This window comes from Zerene cesonia, chromosome 15 (genome assembly GCF_012273895.1).
Source record: "Zerene cesonia ecotype Mississippi chromosome 15, Zerene_cesonia_1.1, whole genome shotgun sequence".
Lineage (NCBI taxonomy): Eukaryota > Metazoa > Arthropoda > Insecta > Lepidoptera > Pieridae > Zerene > Zerene cesonia.
Genome location: NC_052116.1, coordinates 9041026 through 9060619, shown reverse-complemented (window position 1 = coordinate 9060619; position 19594 = coordinate 9041026). Strand labels below are relative to the sequence as shown.

At 34.9% G+C, this 19594-nt stretch overlaps 3 protein-coding genes across 5 annotated transcripts in view; 2 read left to right on the top strand and 1 right to left on the bottom strand.

Annotated features, from left to right (window-relative positions):
- LOC119832713 overlaps nt 1–3078 on the top strand; it is an 8283-nt gene extending 5205 nt beyond the window's left edge. Inside the window, exons 3-6 of the mRNA XM_038356439.1 lie at nt 1–335; nt 491–695; nt 999–1174; nt 2165–3078. Coding sequence (XP_038212367.1) covers nt 1–335; nt 491–695; nt 999–1174; nt 2165–3031 — 1583 coding nt within the window. The 3' untranslated portion in view covers nt 3032–3078. The remainder of the gene's footprint in view (nt 336–490; nt 696–998; nt 1175–2164) is intronic.
- Nucleotides 3079–3697: 619 nt separating this feature from the next.
- LOC119832716 (39S ribosomal protein L12, mitochondrial) lies at nt 3698–4649 on the bottom strand. Its single transcript, XM_038356443.1, has 3 exons — nt 4484–4649; nt 4112–4385; nt 3698–3946 (listed from the first exon to the last, which is right to left on the bottom strand). Exons 1-3 carry the CDS (start codon nt 4543–4545, stop codon nt 3743–3745), a joined length of 540 nt encoding a protein of 179 aa, XP_038212371.1. The 5' UTR covers nt 4546–4649; the 3' UTR covers nt 3698–3742.
- A 438-nt stretch (nt 4650–5087) lies between these two features.
- Nucleotides 5088–18561, top strand: LOC119832714 (cryptochrome-1). Of its 3 annotated transcripts, none has more exons than XM_038356442.1 (13): nt 5088–5164; nt 12369–12508; nt 12939–13085; nt 14459–14646; nt 15062–15178; nt 15509–15642; nt 15989–16084; nt 16258–16331; nt 16447–16573; nt 16858–17040; nt 17298–17465; nt 17844–17967; nt 18285–18561. In XM_038356442.1, the coding sequence occupies exons 2-13, from the start codon at nt 12379–12381 to the stop codon at nt 18405–18407; spliced, it is 1611 nt and encodes a 536-aa protein (XP_038212370.1). In that variant the 5' UTR covers nt 5088–5164; nt 12369–12378; the 3' UTR covers nt 18408–18561. The 3 variants fall into 3 exon arrangements, with proteins under 3 accessions (XP_038212370.1, XP_038212369.1, XP_038212368.1); XM_038356441.1 differs by lacking the exon at nt 5088–5164 and adding an exon at nt 10266–10359; XM_038356440.1 differs by lacking the exon at nt 5088–5164 and adding an exon at nt 11721–11863.
- Nucleotides 18562–19594: the final 1033 nt, after the last annotated feature.

Genomic DNA, 19594 nt, shown 5'->3' with positions numbered 1-19594 from the left:
TGATGCTGCAACTCGACGTGCAACAAGTGACGTTGCAAAGTGTGAAGCGTTTGTCGTTTTTGAAGAACCATTTGAACGACGTGCAAGCGAATTTAGTGTTTCAAGCGTTGTTTTATGTGATCAAAGAGTTCGAACCATTTGATGAGGAGGGTCAAGTAAAACCGTCAAAGTGCTATGAGGATGATCAGGAAACCATCTCGGTCATGGGATATGTACTGGATACAGTATTGTTCCTTGTCAAGAACTATAACATAAACTGGCATGAGAGTTTGGAGGTTGTGTGCTTGAATTCTGTTGTATATAACATACTGAAGAGGCCAAATTTGTGTACGAAGGTAATAGGAAATGATTTTCTTTTTTACAAAATATACCAAAATTTGTTTGTTTAGTTCACGAACTGGCCTTTTACTTTGTCACTTTTTCAAAGAATTGAATTCAGTGTTTGTTTTTAAGATAGTTTTCCTTAATTGTAACGAAATATTCCTTACAGTTCATAGTCACAGCATTGAATGTCATTTCGACAACAGTCAAGAAGTTCCTCCCGCCTAATCTCTCCCTACTCCTGGACACGAAGCCGGGGTCCAGTATGCATGAGATTGGGAAACTCATATACATGAAGATGCATGACCTTCACTGGGAGGTGAGGGATACAGCTTTAGAGCTGTTGCTGGTGTGCACTGAGATATCTTTTATCAGTGAGTATTTGATTTAAAAGAGGGATTACTTACAGTGTAGTGGCTTCAAGCTGGTATAGTGATAACATAGTTGGATAATAATACGTTTATTTCATGTTATATCACCACAAAGTTAAAATAACAGTTGAATGTATCAATATAAAATTAATTGTTAAAACATTGAGTATAAAAAATAACAAAGGAACTAAAGAGGTACCGGAAGCACACACACCTTTAAATCCTATAATCTATATCGACCATATATATTTCTCTGTTTGTGTTGTAATTGCCTTGTCTATCTAAAAAATTAATCTCGTTCAACAGAATTTCCACCGTTCCAAAAGCAAATCACGGCCAACAAACTGATAAACGTTGCCATGACGATGGCGCTGAACGATTACGAGTTTTACGTTCGCGTGTCGGCGCTGAAGTGTGTGGGCGCGGCCAGCAAAGTCAGCGTGCTGTGGGAGGGGCTGAAAGCTGAGTTTCCTAATATACTGGTAAGAAAATGTGTATAAAAAATTGTCTGTGTCTAAAGTCAGTTGTCGTACGATGATTTTACGTGATATTGTATACTTTTATGAATTTAAATCTACGAATGACACACACACAGTAACACAAGTTGAACCTGCATACAGATCATTGCTTAAAAATTATACCATTAAACTTAATGTGCCTACATAATTGGTGTGACTTGATGTCTAAAGTGTATTACTTTTTGGTTGAAGGAAACTTTTTTTTTATCTAACTACTATCAATGAATTAAGATCATGTCCGACACTGAGCCCACATTGACAATACTTTGCACGCATGACGCGTGCAGCTGGCGTTCATTCACAAGACGTTATCGCATCAAAAAAATCGTTTTCTATTTGGTTATCTCTATCACTGTAGAATAGGATGCGTAAAGGCTCAATGATTACATGGAAAACATCGCTAATTACGGTGATTTTCGTTTGAATAATAAGACGTATTGGACGAATAATAATAACGACGATATTGGACGAATATTCATGTAAATAAGATATGATAGTTTTTTCTTTTCTAGTAATTCTGATATATTTGGCTTAAACTTATCAATAAATATAAGAATGTCTTCATATAATTTAAAAACGGTATTGATTATGATATAGACATGTAATGATGATTGTATGATGATGTGAATAATTTGTATTTGAGATCAGCGCCTGAAATTAATAATTTGATTTGATAATTGAAGTGCGGAGGTCATCTTCCCAGCCTCACAGATAATTCCTTCGGGCTGGTCAGGATGACTTGGATGTTTTTTTTTCGTTCACGATAAGACTGCTGTCTGTTGAACCCGCATATAACAGTTGTAATATATTAATAGTTATAGCCAAGTCATATATCAGGGTTATGTGGCAGTTTGTAACCGTTTATTTATTTTTCTAAAAACGATTCGTCGTATCTTATCGGTTACTTGATCCAATATTTGTTATGTTCCATAACAACTTGTTTTTTTTTTTCAGGACCTCTTAATATCAATATTGCGTAATAATCCAGAAGGAATAGTACGGAAGGAGGCCTGTAATGTTCTATGTGAGATCTACCAGAACATTAAGTTATCGCACGACACTAAATTGCTCCTTTACGAACAATTAGTAAACGCGTCACTAAACGATTTCCACTGGGAAGTTCAATTGAGTGCCTTAAAATTCTGGCGGGTTGTGATCCAATCGTTCTTAAGAGATCAAGGGATGTTGGATGGGACCTTCCCGCCAGTCACATTTTCTATAGAAACCAGGAAAATCGTTACGCTAAATGAAAGAGAAATACAAAAGAGATTATCAAAAATTTTAGACGATCTTGCAGCTATAGGATGTTTATCGATACTAGTTAAACTTCTATATGACGATACAGAAGTCGTTGTAATGGACTTAGCTCTACAAATTTCAACCGAATTAATGGAAATTCTTGATAAATATAAAGTTCAGGAACGTTTATCAGCGAACAGCAATGATCCAAGGGTAGATGAAATCTTAAAGAGTTGTGATGAAGAAAATTTAGTGGATAATGATATGCAGCCACAAAACAGAGAAATATCAGATAGAGTTATTGATGGTATTGTTAAGGCTGATGATATGAATCTATTAGCACACATATACGAAGAACAAATGAGTATAAATTGTGATAAAGTGGAAATAAAGCAGTTGAAATTAACAAAACTGGCAACACCCTATGTTTTTGTAACGTATTTGAAGAGTAAAAATTTTAATGCTGCGATAGAGCAGAAGAGAAATTGGAATGATGGTATTCGGAGTCTATCATCACTTCTTGATGATATTTTAGGTATTTACGAAGTAAATAGTGAGGTAAATGATTTAGATTGTTACTGAGATTATATTGTAACATAATGAGATTTAAATATATTTTTACATTGGCATTGATTCTTTTAAATAAAAACAATCCTTCCAAACATATATTTAAAAAAAAATTACAATTTCTATTTTAAAAAAAATGAAGCGTATATTGACTGGAGATAATGTTCAGGCTGTATATGTATCTCATATTTAAGATTCCTAATTCAACTAACAATATTATTTAGTGTTTTTGACTATACTGTATATATAGTGTATTTTACTGTTAAAAAAAACTATATACTCAATATCTTATATATAAAATTATATACTTTTTATTACCTACAGACAATAATGATATCATAAAATCTCTCATTTGCCAAAAGAAACACAGTCAGAGTCATAATAATGCCTTATATTAAACACATAATAAAAACAATACTAAATTGCTAAACTGTGAGAAACAAGCAAGAAAACAATAGTCCCTTTTTTGTACAACTTTATATCTATTAGTCTGGGAGGACTTTTTTGTGCTTTGAAAGTACGACTATTCATTAGAATAGGTTGAATTTGTTTTCCATTTTATTTTATTGTCTTTAGTCTAATATTTCAACGCTCGCTCTAAACGCTGAGCTATTTATATATAATGGGCCTAGCTGGGGCGGACTGCTGGTTTTGAATAAAAGGAAACAATAATTTTCCATAATTTTATTCACTACTTAACTAATTACCAAACTATTATATATAAATCTAATCTATTTCTATTTCTGCTCCCACTTTAGTGAGTGCCTCCTTTAATTTCTCAGCTTCATCCTTAGAAATGTCAGCCTTTACAACTGTCGGTGCACTCTCCACAAACTTCTTGGCCTGCACTAAATTGAAACCTTCCAATAGACCCTTCACCTCTTTAATTAGTGCTACTTTTTGTTTCTCATCAAATTTGGTCAATTTTACCTGTAATTAAATGATAATAAAGTTATTTTTCATTCAAGACATTTATCCCATAAATAAACAATTGTATTATGTAGATTATCGAAATTGAGGTTACTGGAAGGCATTTTGTGTTTTATAGAAAAATATCCAATGTGTGTGAAAAACATATTTTATTCATACTCTTACCGTAAAACTAGTCTTTACAGCCTTAGGGGCAGCTTCTTCCTCTTCAGTAGCTGGTGCAGCCATAGCGAAACCTCCCATCGGCATAACAGGAGCATCAGGCAAGTTCAACCTTTTCTTCAAAACCTGACTCAACTCTGATACTTCGAGTAAACTAAGGTTTGTGATTTCCGAGACAATTTTCTCAATTTTTGCGGACACTGGTTTATCTACACCGTCTGGAGGTGGAATGGTTAAAGGTGAAATTGCCTCTGTGACTTCTTGTTGTAATGAAGCACTGAAATAATACAAATAAAAGTGCAATAATTGGTCTTTTAAAATTATTATGTAGACATAACCTATATGTGAAAATTATTAAAATTAATCCTTTTATACCATCGTGATATAGATCGCCACTGTCGGAAAGGGATTCTGTGCATGATTCTGATACTGTTCATACTGCTTTATTTTATAAAATATTTTTAAAAACACTGCACACTTTTGTAAATCCTTCAGTAAGGGATTCTTTTTTTGCGATTGGTAACCATAGACTACTGTTAGACTACAGAGTACGAAAATAAAAGAAGTCTATGGCCTATTGAATTTGATGTACCGTTTTTATATTTTTATCATAATAATAATACATTTATATTATTGCTGTTAATAGCTAATAATACATTTAAAGGAAGAAGGAATGATTTAGATACTAGATAGACTTTTCTCTGAATTTTAAACGTCAATCCTCAGCTGTTAACTGTTGTGACTTGTGATGTCAATGTCAGTTATTAATTGTGATTTGTTAATTGCATGTGAACTTGTAATAATTTAATTATTTTCTCTCCAAATAATATTTATATAATCGGCTGCAATTTCGCAAATTACTGGAATCCCGAAATTTTATCCATTGAAATAAATTGTGACAAGAATTAGTAATCTTTTGTGTAATAAAAATATTCGTTTTTGTTTTAATAATTTAATCTCTTCTCGCATCGTAATAATGCAGAAAAGACAATAAGTGTATTTTTTATGCCATACCAATTAAAGTCTTGCAAAACGTCATATTCAGAGCCTATTAAGGTAAGTCATCTCATTATTTTATTTTATATTACTAGTCGCTCGTCCCGTGATATAAATAAAATTTAATGCAAGCTGTCACTCAAGAATAATTGAACCAAACAGTGGTAATAATACGGGAATTTAGCATTCCAGAATTGACAAGCAAAAAACTCTTTTCTCTTTGCCTGATGCAAGCTGATGCCTGCAAATTCCCCTGAATGGTCAAAATAAATTTTCATGCAATCTTTCGTTTTCTATTTTCTTCCCTGGGGATTATAAATTATTAAAATCTCTTCTAAACAGATGCTTTTAAATGAAAAAAAACACAATGTTGGACATAATATGACCACATAAATGTTTTTGTAGGTCAAGACATAATTTATAATATTGAAAAATATTTTTAATTGCATGATGATTAATTTTACAGTCATATGCTTATTATATTGCTGTATTATTAAATTAACATGTTGAAAGAAACAAAGAGAGAAATTTGTCACCGACTTCTTGGAAAATGTTAAGGAATCCAAGGGCAATCTTGATTTCAGACATTTAGATTTAAATAGGATAGCGGCTAGACAGCTAAAAAAGAACAGAAGGAAAGTTACTTTGGGATGAAGAAAATACTGTAATAACAATGCTGAACTTAGAAAAAGCTCCAAACATTTAAATTTCTCCGATTAGTGATGGCCACCCATCAACATTAAACCGTGAAATTGGTAAATTAATTGGGATAAAAGATTAGGATTGGTGTTGGGAATGTAGAAATGGGTTAGGAAGAGTTACGAAAAAGATGTGGGCCTCCGGCTACATTCTCAGAACTAAACACATTACCATGATACTATTTCACGCCGGTTTTTGGGGGTGCAAGTGTATCCTTGGTGCGAGTTGGGCCAATTTGTGCTGGAGAGTGCTCAACTCCCACACACAAAAGTAATAAAAACAGAAACTTGGCCAGTGTGATAGATGTGCCTGCATCCCTGTATAAGGTCAAGTGTGTTCGCCCCTCCGATCGACCATCATGCTTATACATAGTTGCAAGCTCAGTTTTATAATTGAGTGTATTATTCAATCGTGACAACAGAAATACATCACCTTTCAAATCTCACGTAAGCAGAGAGTATGCGGGATCCCCGGAACAGTATATCTTTACCTTTGACTAGCTGTTCCCCCCCGGCTTCACCCATGCTACATTTTCGAGGTAAAAAGTATCCTATAGCACTTGGAAATAATGTAGAAATTCAGGTGAAAGAAATTTCAAAATCGGACCAGTACTTTCGAAGCCTTTAGGTAATAAATAAACGAAAAAACTTTTCCTCTTTATTACATATATTAGTATAGACTACTGGCGGAACGCTATTAGACTATTTTAGCATATGCTATACTACTATGCTAATATAGGTAGGTATGTTGGAAAAATGGTGGAAAAAGTGTTTAATTAGAGCAAAAAACAACACAGGTCATCACACAAAAACATAATTAAATCAAAATCAAGTACCAGTACAAGTGAAAGATATAGTTCACGTGCGCTCATCACGTGTTGTAGTGTCGAGTTGCAATCATTTTATTGTGGACAAGTGCGTTATGTGGGGTGAATTGAATGCAATTTCGAGTGATTATTGTCAGAAGCAGACAATGATATAAAATATTTAGTGCAGGCTGGTAGACCCGGATTTATAACGTTTTTCTCTTCTCTCCTCCCCTAACGACGCCCTGGCACAAGGGCGGGAATTTTCAGCATCCAGCGTTCTAAAGGTCCAACATTTATATTTATACTAGCGGTCCACCCGGCTTCGCTCGTGGTACATATATAGCTTATATCCTTCCTATCTTGGCTATCTAACACTGAAATAATTTTTTAAATCGGACCAGCGGTTACTGAGATTAGCGCGTTCAAAAAAACAAACAAAATCTCTTCAGCATTTTATAATGCTGAACTATCTATCTATACTAATATTATTATTAGTATAGATTGAAAACATTCTTTTATATTACGTGAATAGTTTTAAGATAATGTTAGATTTTCTTCCGGTTACTAAATACTGTTTGTTTGAATGCTCTCATCTCAGGAACTCTTGGACCGATTTCAAAAGTTCCTTTATCCTTGGATTTCTACATGTTTCCCGAGCGCTTAGGCTATATGATTAACCTGGGAAAAGCTGGGGCGGAAAGCTTATACTATATAAACAAACAAACTGTGAAATTGAAACAGAGTCTAAGCCAACGCTAATTAACCTCAGATTACTATGCTAATACAAGCTAATTGTTTGTTTAACTAAACGTGTGCTTTGTGTGTACAAGTCTTGTTGGGTTTCGCATGTGTTTTCAATACGTTTAGATAATTTTGAACTGCTTTGTGGCTCTGTTACTTGCTTCTTGCAGTTTTAATTTATTCTAGGTAGATGGAGGGAGGGAAATTACTGATCTGTGTTGTATATACACATAGAAATAATTAATAAAATATATAAAACTAAAATATGATATAATTCGGTCTGTCCGTTTCACAGACGGACAAACATGAACAGACGTCAAGCGTTTAATCCTATTTTTGCTTCGGGGACTAATAATTATAATAAAAACCTTAACCGCTTTTAAATTGTTATAACTAGTCAAAATTAAAACGAGACCACACGGAAGGCACCAGTTTTCAAAGAAAAAAAAATGAATTATCAAAATTGGGAACATCCTCCTTTTTGAAGTCGGGTGAAAATTCATTGCGTAACGATACCATATATGCATAAATATTATCTATATATAATCCATTTTCAATGTCTCTTAGACCGACGTTTTTCCTATTTTCTAAGTCTAATCTGTGTTTTAATGAAACTGAAATGAAATTAGTTCAGTAGATCACGATTAAAAATTAATTAGTAGACATAAATACATGTATCATATAATCCCTAGAATCAACTAGGTGATTCATTCCTACTATAATATCATAAACAAGCCTTTGCCCGCGGCTTCGCACGCATTTATTTGGAAATAAAACCTTCTTTGTTCTATATTATTATATATTCAAACCTTCCTCTTGATTAAATCAAAACAAAAAAACATTGGATAGGTTTTTTTTTATATACAACAGGAACGCTTACTATGCGGGGAATACCATATTTTTTCTTTTACTACACGGGCGAATCCGAAAGTGGGTAGCTAGTTTCATAGAAATAGAACAGTTACGATTAGAAATTAAGTATTTCATTAGAATAAAGCTTTGATATACATGCCTATACATAGGCTAAATATTAAAAAGTAATATGTTAACCTTGCAGGTAGTATGATAATGCAAAAGCGTTACACTAAATGTCATGAGAAATTTATAAATAAATAACGCGGCTAAAAACTCGTGTTGTATGCATGCATTTGTAATTATATAGCTAAAGAAATGTGATCGCTGTAATGCAAACATAACGTAAATCAATCTAGCATATAATTATGCAATTTCAACAAATATTTATATTTAATGCACCGCGGTTTGTATATTCTTACTGCTGCGTATCGTTCGGTTACTTGTATTTATTATACTGTGTTTTGGCAAACTGGTATACGACAAAATACCACGTTTATTTATGAGTCAAGACAATATAAATGAATGAGAAAGAATAAAAACTTCTAAAGGAATATTGTTAGTGGTAGAAAAAACTTATATGGTACTAGCGGTCCGCTCCCGCTTCGCCCGTGGTACATATATTCCTTCCTCAATCAATGGGTTATCTAACACTTAAAGAATTTTTCAAATCGGACCAGTAGGTACTGAGATCAGTGCGTTTAAACAAACAAACAAACAAACTCTTCAGTTTTATAATCTTATATATAAAATTCTCGTGTCACAATGTTAGTCTCTATTCTCCTCCGAAACGGCTTGACCGATTCCTCTGAAATTTGGTAAGCATATTGGGTAGGTCTGAGAATCGGCTAACATCTATTTTTCATACCACTAAACGATAAGAGTAAGGCAGAACAGCGTTTGCCGGGTGCAGCTAGTATTAGTATAGATTAATATTTTTATTGTTTTGGTGATAATATACTGATGTTGAAACTACTTTTACTAATGTGAAGCTAAATTATATTCACTATAATAATTACTATTGTAAATTGCTAGTACTTCGTTTTGTATGTATAGTATAATAAACATAGATTACATAACCGCTGTGTAAGTCATTATGTTGATAAGCACACGAGCTGTAACATCGAGTGAAATGATAAGAAAAGGGTTTTACAAATATTTTACTTCCCACTATAGTATTATCGAAATATATTTTCTTCCTAGTATTATCCTACTAATATTCATCATCATCATCATCATCATCATCAGCCGATATATGTTCCCACTGCTGGGACACAGGCCTCCTATGAGGGTTCAGGCCATAATCCACCACGCTGGCCAAATGCGGGTTGGCAGATGTCACATGTCGTCGAACTTTTTAATTCTTGGACATGTCGGTTTCCTCACGATGTTTTCCTTCACCGTTTAAGCAGTGGTGATGTATCCACATGCGCAGATAAATTGAAAAATCAATTTATTTCCTGCACGCTCGCCCGGTCTCGAACCCCGACTTATCGATTTTGAAGTCCGAGGTTCTCACCACTGAGCCACCACTGCTACTACTAATATTATAAATGCGAAAGTTTGTAAGGATTTGTTTGTGTTTGTTGCTCTTTCACGCAAAGACTACTGAACCGATTGCAATGAAATTACGTATGTAGACAGCTGGACAACTGGAATAACATATAGGCAACTTTTTATCCCGACTTTCCTACGGGATACGGACTTATGCGAGTGAAACCGCAGGGCGCAGCTAGTATTATAAATACGTAAATTTACAAGAATCAATGGATGTATGTTTGTTACGCTTTCACACAAAAACAGTTTTAATTTTAGTAGCGGGCAAGTGAGCTGGTGGTTTGCCAGATGGTAAGCGATCATCACAGCCCATGAACATTCGCAGAGGTAAGGCCGCTGCAAATTCGTTGTGTTATAATAAGCAACTTTTAAAATTCATCTTTAATTCTGATTTTCCATGCGAAGTTCTAAAAAAGTGTTCTCAAAATCAAATGTAAATATTTATAAGAAAAATATTTAATAGAAGTTTAAAAAAATATAAAAACTCTCCAGTATATATAATCTATGGCTGCGCACAACGCCTCACCTGCATTTTGCGGGAGGGAACTGGGAAATATCAGTTGCGTTTCGGATGTCGTGTTGAGGTGACCTCTTATTTGTGAGTACACAACATTTTCCGAAAATTTATTCATAGACTATTGAATTTTATTGGCTTATAAAGTAATCTTCAAATAACAATGTATTTAATACAAGCTTTTAATGAAATTAAAAAAGGGTTTTTGTGGGAGAAAATTTTAGGACAAAAAAGGAATAAATTGAAATTGAATTTATTATGTTTACTATTTTAAGCAATGCCACTTAAATTATTCATACAAATTTTTGAGTAATTTTAGTCCGATATCCGTCAATATTTTAAATGCTACAAATACTTTTATAATATTTTCCAATTTACAGCGATATAGTATTCGTAAATTCATAAATAGCATAACTCACAATTATCTATAAAAAACTCAACCGTCCGTGTTTAGAAAAAATGTATTTTCGCAAAAATAAAATATATGTATACATTATTCACCCTTAGAAGTTTCCAGTATTTTAGTCTGGAAAGTTCGAGAACAGTATTGGCTTCCGCTTGACAGTGAAACCTTCTTGATGTTTATTAAAATATTCATGGAGTCACCAGGCCCATTGGTCTTTTACCGTATTACATTTTTTTGGAACTTTATGGGCTTAATAGACTTTAATATACTATAAATAGTTTATTTAAAACTGACGCAGTTGTTAGTTATCCCGATAAAAGCTCCAGAGAGTGTGAGACTAAAACTTTTCGGATGAAAATTTTACATTTTAATTTACAAATTTATCTCTCTACAGTTAAATATTAGTAAACAGCTCTCAACTGCAGCTTTGGAGCAATTTTTAAACATAAACTAGATTTAACCTGGGAAAGCAATAAGCATAAAATTTTTTGCATTATTAATGTCGATTATTCGCCAATGCGCCACATTCCTTTTACCTTCCCTTTTCGTTTTCTTCAAGTTAAGCATTTAGTCTATCTTCTACCTATGATGTTAAAACTTCAGAGGCGAAAAGGTTCCTGACTTATTTTTGATGTTAAGCTATTCACGGCAAATACGTCATATGTCCTTTTAGTCCGGTAGTAAAAATATTCATAGGACGAAACTAAACATATTACGAAAAATATTGTTACATATAAATTGTTGGAAAGTTTCTGAAATTCATTTTGTACATTAAATTTTCCTTGTAAAATGGCTCGGGAAGAGACATCGTCAATAAAGTGCGCAACTACGTCCCTTTTCCAATAGGAAAGGCGGCAGGAATGGACAAGATGCGAGATAACAAAGTGGAAATTCCAAGAGTCAAAGACTATAAAATCGCCCATTTTCAACACTCCTGGATAACTCTAGGCAAAACTTACAGATGGGCTATTTGTGATAAAAGACTAATCTGTACCAGTTTTATTAATGAAATAATGCAGTATGTAAATAATTAAATTATTAATAGTGCCGTTATATGCATGGTGACGTCAGCAGTGCAACGAACACGACTTATTGCATCTTAAACGATTTGCATTGGTTATTTCCGCAGTGTCGCGCTGACCTTGTCCACTATTATTCAATCATCGAAGGGATTTACGAGAGGTTTAGAATTTTATTAAGACTTAAGTATCATGGTTAGGTTTTTCTAGTACTTTTTATAAGACATTGACAATGTGTGATTTAGATAAGTATTTATTTCTAAAGACCTGAACAATTTCGTATGTATGGGATATCGTTAGAATTTTCTCAATTGTTATGTAGAATAAAATATAGTTGATTGAAGTAATAAATTGTGAAGAAATTAATTATTAAATAATTCTCTTGCGATATTTCTTCTATTTATTAAAAAAAAAATCCCATTTTTCAGTCAATTTTTTTAAATTATTGGATAAAGTAAATATAAATATTGTCAATCTCTTTTAGAAATTAAAAACTTTTCAACGGATTTTAAACGCGATTTATTCATTATATTATTAACCCTTAAAAAGTTTTTAATTTCTAAATGTATAATACTCGCGTGAAACCAAACACAAGAAAATACTATTGTCAATCTCTTCAAAATCGAGTCATTCAAGTTCAGACTGTCACATAGATCTAATAATTCCAGTCACATCATCATGTTGGGCGGCAGTGTGCTCTGGTTCCGACACGGTCTGCGGCTGCACGACAACCCGGCGCTTCATGACGCCCTCGAGGACCCGGAGACTCCGTTCTTCCCAATCTTCGTGTTTGATGGAGAGACTGCCGGTGAGCTAATCTGATTTTCAAATATATTTGGGTTTTTTTGATTAATCATATTTCTTCTATTATATTATATCTATCTATTATATTGTTAATGATAATCTCTTCAGTTTGTCTGGCGTATTTTTTACTTGGCTGTCTATTTTTTGTCAATCTGAGTTCATTATTTAGGTATAGTACGCTTTAACTAATCAGAGGGAGAATAAAAGATCTCTCTTCTTTCCTATCTGTCTGTTATTGTAATTTATATGTGTTTATATAAACATATTATATATTATTAAATAAATGGTTTTATTTATTTATGACTTTTTAATAGTTTCTACGCGGCCTATGCATACACATATTTTAACTTACCTCTATTTACCTGCGCAATTCCTTGATGGTATAGTAAAAGCTTCTATTGCCAGAAAGATAATTGTCATTGTGTTGTGTGCAGGTACAAAAGTGGTAGGGTACAACCGTATGCGCTATCTCTTGGAAGCACTAGATGACCTAGATCGTCAGTTCAGGCAGTATGGAGGGAGGCTTCTGATGATCAAAGGGAAACCTGCGGACGTGATTCGGAGATTGTGGGAGGAATTTGGTATGTCTTAATTCTAAAGTCTAAACAGTAGAACTTTGAATCAAACTCGTTTTTTATTTTATTGTATAAAGGAGACTGATAAATATTTCAGAGTAATGCTCTGGCATGTGTTTTTGTGGTTGGGTGTATTCTTTCTCCATTCGACTGTATTTTTTTGTGTTTGTTCGTATATCAGTTAACTTTCGACTGGGTGAAGAGATTTTCAAATAAAACAATATGATATTTGTTTTATTAAAACTAATGGCTCCCATGTGGTCCCATTTAAATGTTGTTTAGTTCTTGCAATTTGAAGCCAGTTTAGTTTTTTTGTTGAATATAAATTTTCATTGTCTAGTAATTAATATTTTATTAGTGTACACGTGAATTGTCTTATTGCAATATTGTATTGTTTCATTATTTGCGCCTCAGATTTATCATTTGTTAATAGCCCCTAAACGATATAGCTCCAATGGCATTTATAATTAGGTCGTGAGTTGTGCACTGTACGAAAGCGGGTATTGTTCACGCGGCACGTGACTGAAGCACGTTTGTCACGTTGGTGCTAACTGCTAAGCTGTCAGCAACAGGAGCGGTAATTAGGTCGCGAGCTGGATCTAGAAAATTCGGTTTGCGATGTTTATGTTATGTATAATGTAATTTTAGTTTCACCTTTCGGTTGTGTACTAGTGTTATTTTTTCGTTGACGGATTATGGATGGACTTTACGAATGTACTTTCGATATTTTTGTGACTCTTCTAGTAGTTTTTTAATTTATTTGTAGAAGGTGGGGTTTTCTTTGATCTGATGTTTGATTGAAAAAAAATTTATGCATATTAAGTCACAGTAAATAAGGATCCGAAAATGTATTTATTTTGTTATTTAAAGGCCCTTAATAGTCTTTTTTTCTGAACAGACAGAATGTAATGTGATACAAAATTTAAAAAAATGAGTATCTTTGATGATCTGCCTTTGGCGAAACAAATCTGTTGCTATTTGGACTATATGTGGACGTCCATAAATTAAGTGAGGCGTTTTTGTGATCTTCTTGAATATTTCATGACTTTTTTTTAATTCAGTTTAACATGTAAGTTTCTCGTAATTGTAAAGTATAATATGTATGCATGCAGGCATGTCTAGTTTCGAGAATAATATGCGATGTGCCACCAGGTTTTTTTGTTATTTCGGATGTATTTTTCTTGTAAAAACCTTCTCATTCAATCACGCTTCAGGCACATGCTATGCTTCGAGACTGCGCGACGAAAGCGTGCGAACCGTGTGCCTCGACAGTCTGCGATATCTCATATAATCAATACTTCACACATTCATTCATCCACACCCCTTGTTCACTCTTTCATTCACCTCCAATCACACAATTATTCAATCACACGCTCCAGGCATAAGCAAGCTATGCTTCGAGCAAGACTGCGAGCCGATATGGCGTGCCCGGGACGAGAGCGTGCGCGCCGTGTGCCGCCAGATCGGCGTGCGGTGCCGCGAGCGGGTGTCGCACACGCTGTGGGACCCGGACACCATCGTGAGGGTCAACGGGGGGATACCGCCGCTCACCTATCAGATGTTCTTGGTGAGTTATTAGAGAGGAGTATGTGTGTGTTTAAATAAGTCATATATAAGGGTGTAAGTATGTTATTTAGTTTGTTTCGCGCAGCGTCATGGGATATATAAGTCAGTAGTTTTCATCTTAATTCCGGATACTGTTATGCGCTTCAGTCGAGGGCTACCGTCACTTCTTTATTGAGTAGTCAGTCAATAAACTAAAACTCGATTTAAACAATATTTAAAGTAATAAATTTCGAATGAAGAAACTGAAAATCTTAAGACAATTTCAAGAAATTTTGCTAATGTAATTATCGTATATTTTATGGATGATTTGTTCAGATATTTTCCCCTTTCAGATTGTCGTATAACTAACCGTGTACAGTGTCTTGTACGGTACTGTCAAGAGTTCTCTATCTTAAATATATTCTGTTCAATTTCAGCATACTGTAGCTATAATTGGTGATCCGCCGCGACCCGTAGATGATGTGGACCTGCGCAAGGTCAACTTTGGAGTGTTGCCTGATTCATTTTACAATGAATTTGTTGTTTTTGACAAGGTAAATTTATACTTTAGTAGACTAATAGATAGCTTTTTCTTGAATTTAAAAAAAAATTTCAAAAATAAAACATTTAAAAATGAAAAACATAAGACCTAGTGAATTGGTATCTTAAAGGTAAACCTGATCTCAACCAATTGACTAGCATAATATCAGCTTCTCCTCCGACTTTTTTTTGTCATCTCTTACATACGAAGATTTTGTTTAATTCATCTATCAAAGCAGTCAAAATAACCTTGCACATCACGTCTTCAACGTCTCAAGAATCTCGTTAGAACCTTGGAAACAAACCCACCACTCCAATTTCAATCAATCGCCAATCGTTTCCAGACTCCAAAACCAGAAGACCTGGGTGTGTTCCTGGAGAAGGAGGACATCCGTATGATCCGCTGGGTGGGAGGGGAGAGGGCGGCGCTGCAGCAGGCGGACCAGAGACTGGCGGTCGAACACGAGACCTTTTGCAAGTGAGTAGCATCTATATGTACAGGGTGCGCATGCGGTGTACTATGCTCAATGGAACTTGGTTTACATACGCTAATTGAAATTATTAAGAATAAGACGATCGTCCAGGCTCCGCCCGGATATCAAGATTCCTGTTTTATCCCAAAGGAGCATTTAATCCAGTTAAAAGGTATCCTATCACCCAAATCAGCTCATACCAAATTTCATCAAAATCCGTTTAGTAGTTTCAGCGTGATTGACGGACAAACATCCAAACAAACTTTCACATTTATGATGTTAGTGTGATTTCTTTTGTTTCTATGACATATTTAGTTTTAACAACTTTTCAGAAACACTGTATCATTGCAGGGGTTCATATCTGCCAACCCACGGCAGTCCGGACTTGTTGGGACCTCCCATATCGCTGAGTCCAGCTTTGCGGTTTGGATGCTTATCGGTGAGGAGGTAAGGATCACTTCTCATTCAAGATATATACATATAATAAGATCAATATTTGAAATAAAGTTTTGTTAGAATTGGATAACATATTCGAATTCTTGCTTCTAAATCGAAAATTATCAAAATCTCATTTTTTTCTTAGCTTTATAAATGTTAAGACATATGCTGCTTTATTTCAGGTTTTACTGGGCGGTACAAGATCTGTTTCAGAAAGTGCACCAGGGTCGTGTATCGTCAACTCATTTTATTACGGGTAAGAATTCTCTAGTGCTATTTAGGTTATAATTTTTTTAATATCGATCATGGGTTATTATCTTCTAATTCTATCTGATGTAAGACACATAAGTATACCCTTCACCATCACACAGGCCAGCTAATCTGGCGCGAATACTTCTACACGATGAGCGTGAACAACCCCCGCTACGGGCAGATGGAGGGCAACCCCATCTGCCTCGACATCCCCTGGAAGCAACCGCAGGGTGACCACCTCGAGAGGTAAACACTGGTTTTTATTACAGCAAGCACAGAAAAATATGGGCGACTTTTATACCTAGTTGTAGACCGCTAGACTATTGGTTTGTTGACCTGCTTTCAAAAGACTAAAAGTTATTTTTTTTCTTTTAGTCTAGTCCTCTGATAGTTATACCTAGTAAATTTCAAAAATGGATGATTTACTACATTTTAGCTGGTGAAATTTTGATCCTTTGATCATTCGTATAAGAAAATGATCCTTCGAGCCGGATGTGAATCATCGATTTACTTATTAAGCTTAACTGTAGGTGGAAAGAAGGTCGTACGGGATTTCCATTCGTGGACGCAGCCATGCGGCAGCTGCTGGCTGAGGGCTGGCTGCACCACGCGTTGCGTAACACCGTCGCGTCATTCCTCACGCGCGGCACTCTGTGGCTCTCTTGGGAGCACGGCTTGAAGCATTTCTTGAAGTATCTGCTGGACGCAGATTGGTACGTCTGAGAACTCTTTCTTATCAGCCACGGCTGTCCCATTGCTGGGCAAAGACCTCTCTTGCCCTAGTCCATATTCATATATTGTTTTCGTATTTGTATAGAAATCGGTTTGTTTACTGTAGAATATATTTTGTATGTGAGATTGATGATTATCTTCATGCAGATTTATGTATTTACTTTTGTTTTCGTTGCCCCGCATTATTTTTTCACGACACCTCATTGCAAGGATGCTGACACCCGGTGTCGCCCGGCAGGTCGGTGTGCGCGGGCAACTGGATGTGGGTGTCGTCGAGCGCGTTCGAGGCGCTGCTGGACTCGGGCGAGTGCGCGTGCCCCGTGCGGCTCGGCCTGCGCCTCGAGCCCAGCGGCCGCTACGTGCGCCGCTACGTGCCCGAGCTGACGCACATGCCGGACGCCTACATGTGAGCGTGTGTCTGTGTGTCTGTGTGTGTGCTACGTGCTCGATTTTAGGCACTTTCGACCGACGTGACTGTCACTGATCAACCTAACATAGACGAGTCCTTGCCACACCCCATCCCACAAACAAGAAAAATCTAGTGGAAGATTGCTAGGTTTCCGCCGGCGTATACAATAGAAAAAAAAAACGGTCTGAGGAATTTTCCGCGTAGTCCTGGTATATATAATATTTCCTGGATAAAAGCTATCCTACGTCCTTTCTTAGGACTGAAAATATATATATACAAAATTTTATACAAATCGATTTAATGGTTTAAGCGTGAAGATGATACAAAAAATTTTTATATAAAAATATTATTTTGATAAATTGTTCGTGGGAACAGCTACGAGCCGTGGAAGGCCCCGCTGGAGGTGCAGCAGCGCGCGGGCTGCGTGATCGGGCGCGACTACCCGCCGCCCATCCTCGACCACCTCGGCGCCGCCGACAGGAACCGCGCCGCCATGCAGGTACCCACCCACCACTCGTACTGTACTGTACTGTACTGTACTGTCCTAGACGAATTTATATAAAAAAAAATCCTTTGTTAAGTTTAATTTTTACTTTATTGGAATTGCTTTATAAATAACAATTGTTTAAAGAACAATAATAATAAATCAATGTTAAACAACAGTCCAACTCGCACTTGACTGATTTGGGCTGTTTATGCTGGTCTATTTTATTTAATTTAAAGTTATTATTTCTTATATCAAAACATCCGGCTGTGTATACTTTATATCATACTACATAGTTCATTTTATTTTTACATCACTATACAATGTTACAGGAGTTACGTCGCATCTTGGACAAGGCTCAGCCGCATTGCTGTCCGTCTTCGGAGGATGAAATCCGCCAGTTCATGTGGCTGCACGAGGACCCGCAGCTCGAACAAATCGCTAATACTAATTAAATAAAACGTTTATAAAAACTAACCGTTCATCCCGCCATTTCCAGGGTGGAAAACGGACTAAAAACTAAAAAAATAATAGTCTATATATCACTCAGGAGGAATGGAGAAATGTAGCTTTTTAGTTGCTAATTTTTAATTTGATGAGGTAGTTTTGGATTTTTTCTTTTATAGAAAAGCGAGTTTTATTGATTTTTCTTTTATAGAAAAGCGATCTCATTTTTTTTTTGTTTGTATGTGTGTAGGAAAATCTATTGCAAAAAAATGTTATCGAATGATTTATTTGCTGATATGGTATAGCCATTAACTATAAAATCGTAAATTATATGAGTATGGCAATACTATTATGATTTACGTGTATTCATGGCCATGAAATAAGTAAGGATAAATGTTATCAACATGATAATGTAAATTGTACCAAAAATATCCCAATTTTGAATTTGGAAATAGTTTTTTTGTATTCATTTATTAAGAATCATTATTTTTTCCTATATCGAATTATAAACGAGTTCTCAATATGGGTGATATTATTTTTAAGTTAGGGTGAGTGTTATGAGATTTTATTATTTTACTCAATTCAATGTTTATGGATGTTAGATAATGTTAGTTTTGAAACGTTCATTGTTTTATGACAATTTTATAGTATTATTAAATATAGCCAAAGTAACCTGTGTGGACTAATGTCTCAATCTAGCATAGTAGAAAAAATAAAAACAAAAAAAATAATACCAGAGTTTTTGATGTTATGATAGATTATTTATGAGGCATGCCGATTCTCATTTAGGATAGTAGAATAAATATTATCTATAAAAAAATTCATCGATGTTCCGTGGAGAGGAAGTATAAGGAGCGGTATATTAAATATGAAGATTCTATATTCGGACCAAATTTCAACAATTTTCTATAAAAAATCCGTTGATGGAAACGCACGGAGTTATCGAGTGGCAAGAAACAAGAAATTACTGTTGAATTGAAAAACTGCTTCGTTTTTGGGAACGAATTTTGTATCGAACTTGATATTATGGTAGAAGTTTTATCGAATATTTATTTTAAATGTGTCTAAGAAAATAAATAAGCCTCATATCTGGAAAATTTTGATACTGTTATGGATATATTTATACATTAAAAACAGTTTATAATGAAGATGTATTTTTATATAAATTAATATTTTTTATGGCTGTATTTTGTAC

Coding starts and splice junctions, on each gene's coding strand:
- LOC119832714 (XM_038356440.1), top strand. CDS start 11,736: ATGCATGGTGACGTCAGCAGTGCAACGAACACGACTTATTGCATCTTA. Junction 15,179..15,508: donor AATTTGTTGTTTTTGACAAG/GTAAATTTATAC, acceptor AATCGTTTCCAG/ACTCCAAAACCAGAAGACCT. Junction 15,643..15,988: donor GAACACGAGACCTTTTGCAA/GTGAGTAGCATC, acceptor GTATCATTGCAG/GGGTTCATATCTGCCAACCC.
- LOC119832716 (XM_038356443.1), bottom strand. CDS start 4,545: ATGAACAGTATCAGAATCATGCACAGAATCCCTTTCCGACAGTGGCGA. Junction 4,386..4,483: donor TGGCGATCTATATCACGATG/GTATAAAAGGAT, acceptor GTATTATTTCAG/TGCTTCATTACAACAAGAAG. Junction 3,947..4,111: donor CTGTAAAGACTAGTTTTACG/GTAAGAGTATGA, acceptor ATTTAATTACAG/GTAAAATTGACCAAATTTGA.